The sequence below is a fragment of the Cyclopterus lumpus genome, chromosome 4 (genome assembly GCF_009769545.1).
Source record: "Cyclopterus lumpus isolate fCycLum1 chromosome 4, fCycLum1.pri, whole genome shotgun sequence".
Lineage (NCBI taxonomy): Eukaryota > Metazoa > Chordata > Actinopteri > Perciformes > Cyclopteridae > Cyclopterus > Cyclopterus lumpus.
In genome coordinates, this window is record NC_046969.1 from 28,110,911 (window position 1) to 28,122,324 (window position 11,414).

The 11,414-nt window shown below is 39.7% G+C and overlaps 1 protein-coding gene across 1 annotated transcript in view; it reads right to left on the reverse strand.

Annotated features, from left to right (window-relative positions):
• Positions 1-7,958, reverse strand: part of grin3bb (glutamate receptor, ionotropic, N-methyl-D-aspartate 3Bb) — a 44,565-nt gene extending 36,607 nt beyond the window's left edge. Inside the window, exon 1 of the mRNA XM_034530957.1 lies at positions 7,470-7,958. Coding sequence (XP_034386848.1) covers positions 7,470-7,958 — 489 coding nt within the window. The remainder of the gene's footprint in view (positions 1-7,469) is intronic.
• Between the last annotated feature and the right edge of the window lie 3,456 nt (positions 7,959-11,414).

An 11,414-nucleotide genomic window follows, 5' to 3' on the forward strand; every position in this document is an offset into this window, starting at 1 on the left:
TGGTTCAGTAAACACAATCACAAGTATGGGGAAGACTGCTGATCTGACTGCTGTCCAGAGGACCATCATTGACACCCTCCATCAGGAGGGTAAGACACAAAAAGAAAGTTCTCAAAGAGCAAGCTGTTCACAGAGTGCAGTGTCAAAGCACATCCACAAAAAGTCTGTTGGAAGGGGGAAATGTGGCAGGAAACGCTGCACAACCAAGAGAGATGACCGCAGCCTCACAGCATTGTGAAGAAGAGTCGCTTCAAAGACAGTGGACTGAAGCTGGAGTCCAGGTATCAAAAGCCACTGTTCACAGACGTGTCCGGGAAATGGGCTACAATAGCCGTATTCCCACGGTCAAGCCACTTCTGAACTCAAGACAACGGAAGAAGCGTCTGACTTGGGCTATGGAAAAGAAGCACCGGACAGTTGCAGAGTGGTCCAAAGTCCTCTTTTCAGACGAAAGCAAGTGTTGTATTTCATTTGGAAGTCAAGGCGCCAGAGTCTGGAGAAAGGCTGGAGAGGAGCAAAATCCAAGTTGCTTGAAATCCAGTGTGAAGTTCCCAGTCAGTGATGGTTTGGGGAGCCATGTCAGCTGCTGGTGTTGGTCCACTGTGTTTCATCAAGTCCAGAGTAAATGCAGCTGTGTACCAAGAGATTTTAGAGCACTACATGCTTCCGTCTGCTGAAAAGCTCTATGGAGATGAGGATTTCATTTTCCAGCATGATCTGGCACCTGCCCACAGTGCCAGAACCACCAGTAACTGGTGTACTGACCATGGCATTACTGTCCTCGATTGGCCTGCCAATTCCCCTGACCTGAACCCCATAGAGAATGTGTGGGGTATTGTGAAGAGGAAGCTGAAAGACACCAGACCCAACAATGCAAATGAGCTAAAGGCCGCTATTGAAGCATCCTGGGCATCCATAACACCTCAGCAATGCCACAGGCTGATTGCCTCCATGCCGCCGCATTGATGCAGTAATCCGTGCAAAAGGATTCCCAACCAAGTACTGAGTGCATTAATGGACATTTTCAAATGTTTGATTTTGTTTTGCTGTTATAAATCTTTTTTTTTTACTTGGTCTGAGGAAATATTCTAATATTTAGAGATAGGATATTTGAGTTTTCTTAAGCTGTAAGCCATAATCAGCAATATTAAAAGAATAAAAGGCTTGCAATATTTCAGTTGATTTGTAATGAATCCAGAATGCATGACATTTTTGTTTTTTTAATTGCATTACAGAAAATAAAGAACTTTATCACAATATTCTAATTTTCTGAGACAGTCCTGTATATATATATGGACAATCATGGGAAAAAGCTACTCACAGCTGCTGGTAGTGAGAGAAAGGAAGAGGAGTGACAGCAGAGAGCTGCAGGATAATCCTCTTCTGATCAAAGACTTTCTAAACAGGAAATAAATATTTCATTTCATTAGAGAGAATCCAGCAGCTCAGAGTCACTCTGGATTTATTTCACCCCCAAACACAACACTACAAAACTACACAGCTACACAACTACAAAGCTAAACAGCTAATGAATACAGCTAATGAATACAACTACACAGCTACACAACTACACAACTACAAAACTACACAGTTACACAACTAGACAACTACACAATACAGCTACACAACTACAACTACACAACTACACAGATACACAACAGCAATACATGGAGTACGAGGAAACAGAACGTGTCAATACTGCCAGAGGATCTCACTTTGCAGAGGAGACAAACAGCAGAAGACTCCTGAGCTCTCTGGGGAAGTCAGATTATAATAAATATCATCACGGGAATGTAACGGAGGGGAAATAATATTCTGATAATAATATTATCAATAATATTTTGAACAAACTGAAGAGTTTTGTGGTGAAAGATAAACTCTGCTGTCCAGCACCCATTTACATGTAAGGTCTGTGGTGGCTGGGCTGTGGTTAGAATCAGCTGGGGGGAGTGGCTCAGGAAACAAGTGCTGGGAAGAAGCCTAATTGGCCTCAGCTGCAGGGGATCAGAGGTTGTGTGTCTCTTCCCTATATTATATATAATTAGGTTCAATAGGGATGTAGGCGCGGGGCAAAGCGTGCCGGTGGCAATAAAGAATATTCCGATACCCTGAGGGTGCTCAATCATTGGTGCTTGGTTGTGGAAACCCAGGGAATGTGACAGGAGCTTGTTACACCGTCATTCACACAAAAACAACAATAAAGTTATTCATAAACCCTAATCATATAGTTTCCTCATACAACGTTTTAAGAGGAGTTACTCCTCATTTTACATTTTCTTCAAGTACAGCAAAGAATAAATAGTCTTTTCAAAATAAAACTCTGTCTGCCAGAAACTACTTTGTTGTGTTTTAGTTAGAAATACTTGTTTCACAGAAACAGAAGTCTGAATGTCTTCTATCTGTTCTCTCTCTTTAGTCTGAATGTCTTCTGTCTGTTGTCTCTTTAGTCTGAATGTCTTCTATCTGTTGTCTCTCTTTAGTCTGAATGTCTTCTATCTGTTCTCTCTCTTTAGTCTGAATGTCTTCTGTCTGTTGTCTCTTTAGTCTGAATGTCTTCTATCTGTTCTCTCTCTTTAGTCTGAATGTCTTCTATCTTTTGTCTTTCTTTAGTCTGAATGTCTTCTATCTGTTCTCTCTCTTTAGTCTGAATGTCTTCTATCTGTTGTCTCTCTTTAGTCTGAATGTCTTCTATCTGTTCTCTCTCTTTAGTCTGAATGTCTTCTATCTGTTCTCTCTCTTTAGTCTGAATGTCTTCTGTCTGTTGTCTCTTTAGTCTGAATGTCTTCTGTCTGTTGTCTCTTTAGTCTGAATGTCTTCTATCTGTTGTCTCTCTTTAGTCTGAATGTCTTCTATCTGTTCTCTCTCTTTAGTCTGAATGTCTTCTATCTTTTGTCTTTCTTTAGTCTGAATGTCTTCTATCTGTTCTCTCTCTTTAGTCTGAATGTCTTCTATCTGTTCTCTCTCTTTAGTCTGAATGTCTTCTATCTGTTCTCTCTCTTTAGTCTGAATGTCTTCTGTCTGTTGTCTCTTTAGTCTGAATGTCTTCTGTCTGTTGTCTCTTTAGTCTGAATGTCTTCTATCTGTTCTCTCTCTTTAGTCTGAATGTCTTCTGTCTGTTGTCTCTTTAGTCTGAATGTCTTCTATCTGTTGTCTCTCTTTAGTCTGAATGTCTTCTATCTGTTCTCTCTCTTTAGTCTGAATGTCTTCTATCTTTTGTCTTTCTTTAGTCTGAATGTCTTCTATCTGTTCTCTCTCTTTAGTCTGAATGTCTTCTATCTGTTCTCTCTCTTTAGTCTGAATGTCTTCTATCTGTTCTCTCTCTTTAGTCTGAATGTCTTCTGTCTGTTGTCTCTTTAGTCTGAATGTCTTCTGTCTGTTGTCTCTTTAGTCTGAATGTCTTCTATCTGTTCTCTCTCTTTAGTCTGAATGTCTTCTGTCTGTTGTCTCTTTAGTCTGAATGTCTTCTGTCTGTTGTCTCTTTAGTCTGAATGTCTTCTGTCTGTTGTCTCTCTTTAGTCTGAATGTCTTCTATCTGTTCTCTCTCTTTAGTCTGAATGTCTTCTATCTTTTGTCTTTCTTTAGTCTGAATGTCTTCTATCTGTTATCTCTCTTTAGTCTGAATGTCTTCTATCTGTTCTCTCTCTTTAATCTGAATGTCTTCTGTCTGTTGTCTCTTTAGTCTGAATGTCTTCTGTCTGTTGTCTCTTTAGTCTGAATGTCTTCTGTCTGTTGTCTCTCTTTAGTCTGAATGTCTTCTATCTGTTCTCTCTCTTTAGTCTGAATGTCTTCTATCTGTTCTCTCTCTTTAGTCTGAATGTCTTCTATCAGTTCTCTCTCTTTAGTCTGAATGTCTTCTGTCTGTTGTCTCTCTTTAGTCTGAATGTCGTCTATCTTTTGTCTCTCTTTAGTCTGAAGGTCTTCTGTCTGTTGTCTCTCTTTAGTCTGAATGTCTTCTATCAGTTCTCTCTCTTTAGTCTGAATGTCTTCTGTCTGTTGTCTCTCTTTAGTCTGAATGTCTTCTGTCTGTTGTCTCTCTTTAGTCTGAATGTCGTCTATCTTTTGTCTCTCTTTAGTCTGAAGGTCTTCTGTCTGTTGTCTCTCTTTAGTCTGAGTCTCAGACTGTTAAAACTCATCAATATCATCATCATTATGGATACAGGTAAACAACCTAACTTGACTTCAGGGTTAGGGTTAGGGTTATCAAACATATTTGTGCTGGAAAAGAGTTGTTGGAGATGACCTTGAAAGAAGACATGAGTGTGTTATTATAATTCAGTTTGTGTGCGATGTTACAGGAATAAATAAGAGTCTCATCTGTAACCTACTTAAGTTTTATACTGAATATAAATATGTCTTATTTTGTGTTATCAGTTGGAAATGTTCCTCACTAACGTCTGAGAGCCTGAAGGCAGCTTAGGGCTCTGTGTGTGTGTGTGTGTGTGTGTGTGTGCGTGTGTGTGTGTGTGTGTGTGTGTGTGTGTATGTGTGTGCGTGTGTGTGTGGAAAGAATCTTTGAATAAAGCAGAACTCTTGTGTTGATGAACGTGAATTGAATTCATGACAAACTGGAAGCTGTTAGTTCTTGTTTGTCGCACAGGACCTGAACACATCGTCACTACATGTTGGTCCATACTTTGTGTGTGTATTCAATACGGGGTCTCCAGCTGGTCTGGGATCAGTCTGATACGTTGTCAGTAGTCTGTTTATCAGCTCTTCAGATGAAAATATCCCCATAGGTTCCTGCTAATTAAGAAAAGGTCAGAGGTCACAAGCCACCACGACTTCATCAAATACAATTCCCAGAGTGCTTAGCTGTAAGACATCTTTATATTTCCTGTTTCATTTGTTCAATCAATTCCTTTAAATCACTGAAGTGTGTCTCAGTCAAACATCCAATTCAACAGATGTATAAAATACATCAGATATTTACTTAAATGGAGCTGTTAATTCAGAAAGAAATGTTTTAAACTTAAAACATCAAGGAAATCAATAACTTTAAGTGGACAGTTTAACCTGTTACTCAGATGTTTACCTGCAGCTCTAAATATCATGGAAAGTTATTTATAATATAACAACAATCACAAAAACTGTATTTCAAACATGTTTGATATTTTCATGTATCTGAACGACCAAATCCAATAAAATTATGTGGCGATTTGGAAGTTATTTTCTGATGAAATCAGGCCAGAAGGCCAGTTCACTGCAGGAAACCAGTTAACCAAGTTTACACAGTTCACCAGGTGAAGTAAACTAGTCTACATCAGTTTAACCAGTTCCACAGGTGATGTAAACTAGTCTAAACCAGTTTAACCAGTTCACCAGGTGATGTGAACTAGTCTAAACCAGTGTAACCAGTTCCCCATGTGATGTAAACTATCTAAACCAGTTCCCTGTGTGATGTAAACTAGTCTAAACCAGTTTAACCAGTTCCCCAGGTGATAAAAAACAGTTTAACCAGTTCCCTGTGTGATGTAAACTAGTCTAAACCAGTTCCCCGTGTGATGCAAACTAGTCCAAACCAGTTTAACCAGTTCCCCAGGTGATGTAAACTAGTCCAAACCAGTTTAACCAGTTCCCCGTGTGATGTAAACTAGTCTAAACCAGTTTAACCAGTTCCCCAGGTTATGTAAACTAGTCTAAACCAGTTTAATCAGTTGACCAGGTGATGTGAACTAGTCTAAACCAGTTTATATTTGTAAACGATGAAACCTTGATGACCACCAACGTTAATCACAGAGTTCCACAAGGTTCTGTGCTTGGGCCCATTTTATTTACCTTATATATGCTTCCTTTGGGCAATATTATCAGGAAACACTCCATAAACTTTCATTATTATGCAGATGATACTCAATTATATCTATGGATCAAACCAGAGGAGACCAACCAGCTCGCTAAAATTCAAGAATGTCTTAAAGACATAAAAACATGGATGACCTGCAACTTCCTGATGTTAAACTCAGACAAAACTGAAGTTATTTTACTGGCCCTGAACACCTCAGAGATCAATTATCTGGTGATGTGGTTTCTGTAGATGGCATTGCCCTGGCATCCAACACCACTGTAAAGAATCTCTAGTTATCTTTGACCCAGACTTGTCCTTTAACTCCACGTGAAGCAAATCTCAAGGACTGTATTTTATCATCTACGTAACATTTAAAAAATCAGACACATCTTGTCTCAAAAAGATGCAGAAAAGCTGGTTCACTCGTTTGTTACTTCCAGACTAGATTACTGCAACTCCTTATTATCAGGCTGCTCTAATAAGTCTCTTAAATCCCTCCAGTTGATCCAGAATGCTGCAGCTCGTGTACTCACAAAAACTAAGGATACACTGAGCACCTATTGCCACTTCTCTCTCTACTTATGGATGAATTCACTCCATTGCACCTTATTAACTCTGCTTCCTCCCCGGAGTCGTTGTGACTTCACGTCTCATAGGGTCCATTGGACCTGGAGGTGTCTGATGCTGGTGAGCCGGCCTCCCATTGGCCCTGCTGATCGCCCCGCCCCCCCTCCTCTCTACCTCCTTCTGTTTCATGGATTGGAGTTCCATTCATACATTGTCATATTCATGTAATGTGTTTATGTAACTCTGTAACTCTGTTCATCTGTACACATGACATCTATTCATCTGTCCATCCGGGGAGAGGGATCCTCCTCTGTTGCTCTCCTGAAGGTTTCTTCCCTTTTTTCCCTGTCAAAGGTTATTTTTGGGGAGTTTTTCCTGATCCGATGTGAGGTCAAAGGTCAGGGATGTCGTATGTGTACAGATTGTAAAGCCCTCTGAGGGGAGTTTGTAATTTGTGATATTGGGCTATACAAAATAAACTGAATTTAATTGAAAATCCAGTTCACCAGGTGATGTGAACTAAACCAGTTAAAGGATGTTTAGACTCTTTCGTAAGTTCAATAACTTAATATATTACTTAAATCATCCAAACAACACCAAACAAGAGACAATAGCAACAGCAGAATCACCTGTAATAAAGTAATACTATGAACCAGGTTGTTTATATAATAAAGTAATACTATGAAACAGGTTGTTTATATATTAAAGTAATACTATGAACCAGGTTGGTCAAAGTATCACTCTCCCTCTTCCTGCTCTCTCTATAAGTCGGGTCTGGACTGCTGGTTAAAACCCTTAACTGTGAACACGTTGAAGGTTCAAAAGATGTTTAGAGTTATTTATACTGTTATCACAATGCCGAAGACAAACATATTCCTTAAAATATGTATTTTCACTGGAAACAAACAACAAACAACAAACAAACAGCTCTCCACTCAGTCTGGATCCACAGGAGAAACCTCAGACATCCAGCAGGTCAAGGTCAAACCAGACCACACAAAACCAAGACCCCAGACCAGGTTAGACCAGAACAGAAACCGGGGCTGAAACGGGTTGAGGATGTGCACGTGTTGCCGGTCCAGGTGTGTGTGTGTGTGTGTGTGGGGGGGGGGGGTCCTACCTGTGTATGGAGCGACTCTCCGTTCTCAATGACGCTGAGGAACGGGATCTCCAGGAACGAGGCTAGGAAGTCCACCTGCAGCAGCTCGTCGCGGCTCTGTGGGAAGGCGAGGACGGCGGACACTCGCTGCACCACCACGCCCTGACACACGCACCGGAACACGGAATCCGGGTCCGCGGCGGCCGGCTGCCGGGAAACCAGCTCCAGACTCAAGTTGTAGGGCAGAAAGTTGTCCCTCTCCCGGTCCCGGTCCCGGTGTTGGTCCCTGCTCATTGTGGCTGCTGCGCGTCTCAGCGCCGCCTGGACCTGCACGCGAGCCGCCCGCTGCGCCGGCAGGAGCGCACCCACTCTCACAGTGTGTCCGATCCGAGCCAGGAGGGGGCACGGCTGCGGGTGGAGGAGGCTCGGCGGCAGGAGCTGGAGAAGGAGCAAGATCAGGAGAGTCCGGGACCAGGACCAGGACCAGGACCAGGAGGAGGTGAAAGACATCCTGCTGCGCTCTTCGCATCGGTCTGCCGCTCCTCCGGTATCTCCTTCTGCTCCGCCAGAGCACGGAGAGGAGACTGGGGGGGGGGGGGGCACCGAGAGGAGACTGAGGGGTCTAACAACAACATAATATAACTTTAAATGATATTTCTACATGTACTTTTTATGTAGCAATCGAATGAATGAACCCTGGCTTGTTGCTATGAAGTCGTTGTCATGATGAATAATAAAGTAATACTATGAACCAGGTTGTTTATATTGTTAATAGTACCACAGAAGTAAAATAGAAGTACTACAGCGGTACCACATAAATACTACAGCAGTACTACAGCTGTACCACAGAAGTACTACAGGAGTACCACAGAAATAGTATTTGACAGCAGTGGGATTGTACTGTTTTTTGGGGAGAATCCAGCTCAGATTTCCCCCGTGAGGTTTTGATTCGTCATCGTCAGAACATCAGAGCTGAGAGCTGGGCCACCGTTACATAACATACACAGAAAGATAGAACACGCACACACTCACATGAGCTACATACACACTAAATATTCCCATATAAACCAATTATCCTTGAGAAAAAGGGAAACAACCAAAACAACATTAATAGAATCATCCAAACTGTTTGATCCTCAGTTTGATGCAAAACAAACTGCCGCACACACGCACAACAACAACAACAACAACAACAACAACAACAACAACAACAACAACAACAAACTATTCATATGTGGAGGTTGAGTTCAGTAGTCAGACAGAGGAAATAACCTGATCTGGAGTCTAACATGCCAGGTTGTTAATGATGCTGATGTTGTCTTAAAACCAACAACCATCTCCTTGGGTTCACTGAAATTGAGCAGCAGGTTGTCCTCTGAGCTCCACCCTGAAGGTCGTTGGTTTGCTTTCTTTGTGAAATCTCCTTGTTACATTCAAAAGCATCACGATATTATTAAAATAGTATACGTTTTATGAACAAGTAAAACTCAAAGTGGTATACTCAAAGTGGTATACTCAAAGTAGTATAATCAAAGTGGTATACTCAAAGTGGTATACTCAAAGTAGTATAATCAAAGTGGTATACTCAAAGTGGTATACTCAAAGTAGTATAATCAAAGTGCAATACTCAAAGTACTATACTCAAAGTAGTATACTCAGAGTACTATACTCAAAGTAGTATACTCAGAGTACTATACTCAAAGTGCTATACTCAAAGTGCTATACTCAAAGTAGTATACTCAAAGTGCTATACTCAAAGTAATATACTCAAAGTAGTATACTCAATGTGCTATACTCAAAGTAGTATACTCAAAGTGCTATACTCAAAGTAATATACTCAAAGTAGTATACTCAATGTGCTATACTCAAAGTAGTATACTCAAAGTAGTATACTCAATGTGCTATACTCAAAGTAATATACTCAAAGTGCTATACTCAAAGTGCTATTCTCAAAGTGCTATACTCAAAGTAGTATACTCAATGTGCTATACTCAAAGTAGTATAATCAAAGTGGTATACTCAAAGTGGTATACTCAAAGTAGTATAATCAAAGTGCAATACTCAAAGTGCTATACTCAAAGTAATATACTCAAAGTACTATTCTCAAAGTACTATACTCAATGTGACATACTCAAAGTGGTATACTCAAAGTGCTATACTCAAAGTAGTATAATCAAATAATCAAAGTACAATACTCAATGTGACATACTCAAAGTGCTATACTCAGAGTACTATACTCAAAGTGCTATTCTCAAAGTGCTATACTCAAAGTAGTAAACTCAAAGTGCTATACTCAAAGTAATATACTCAAAGTACTATACTCAATGTGACGTACTCAAAGTGCTATACTCAAAGTGCTATTCTCAATGTGACATACTCAAAGTGCTATGCTCAAAGTGCTATACTCAAAGTAGTATACTCAAAGAGCTATACTCAATGTACTACACTCAGAGTAGTATACTCAAAGTAGTATACTCAAAGTAATATACTCAAAGTGTTATACTCAAAGTAATATAATCAAAATGCTATACTCAAAGTACTATACTCATAGTAGTATAATCAAAGTAGTTTACTCAAAGTGCTATACTCAAAGTATTATACTCAATGTGACATACTCAAGGTGCTATACTCAAAGTGCTATACTCAAAGTGCTATACTCAAAGTGCAATACTCAAAGTAATATAATACAAATGCTAAACTCAAAGCACTATACTCAATGTACTACACTCAGAGTAATATACTCAAAGTAGTATACTCAAAGTAATATACTCAATGTGACGTACTCAAAGTGCTATACTCAAAATGCTATACTCAAAGTGCTATACTCAAAGTGCTATACTCAAAGTAGTATACTCAAAGAGCTATACTCAGAGTAGTATACTCAAAGTGCTAAACTCAAAGTAATATAATACAAATGCTAAACTCAAAGCACTATACTCAATGTACTACACTCAGAGTAGTATACTCAAAGTAGTATACTCAAAGTAATATACTCAAAGTGTTATACTCAAAGTAATATAATCAAAATGCTATACTTAAAGTACTATACTCATAGTAGTCTAATCAAAGTAGTATACTCAAAGTGCTATACTCAAAGTACTATACTCAATGTGACATACTCAAAGTGCTATACTCAAAGTAGTATACTCAAAGAGCTATACTCAGAGTAGTATACTCAAAGTGCTATACTCAAAGTAATATACCTAATGTGACGTACTCAAAGTGCTATACTCAAAGTAGTATACTCAATGTGACATACTCAAATTGCTATACTCAAAGTGCTATACTCAAAGTAGTATACTCAAAGAGCTATACTCAAAGAGCTATACTCAGAGTAGTATAGTCAAAGTGCTAAACTCAAAGTAATATAATACAAATGCTAAACTCAAAGCACTATACTTAATGTACTACACTCAAAGTAGTATACTCAAAGTAGTATACTCAAAGTAATATACTCAAAGTGCTTTACTCAAAGTACTATACTATGTTTTTTCTTTTAATTCTACATGCCAGTTCTCAAGGGAAGCCCTAACTATAAACCTGAACCAGCCCTAACTATACACCTGAACCAGCCCTAACTATAAACCTGAACCAGCCCTAATTATAAACCTAAACCAGCCCGAACTATAACCCTGAACCAGCCCTAACTATAAACCTGAACCAGCCCTAACTATAAACCTGAACCAGCTCTAACTAGAAACCTGAACCAGCCCTAACTATAAACCTGAACCAGCCCTAACTATAAACCTGAACCAGCTCTAACTATACACCTGAACCAGCCCTAACTATGAACCTGAACCAGCCCTAGCTATAAACCTGAACCAGCCCTAACTATAAACCTGAACCAGCCCTAACTATAAACCTGAGCCAGTCCTAACTATAAAGCTGAGCCAGCCCTAAGTATAAACCTGAACCAGTTCTAACTATAAACCTGAACCTGCTATACTCAAAGTCCTATACTCAAAG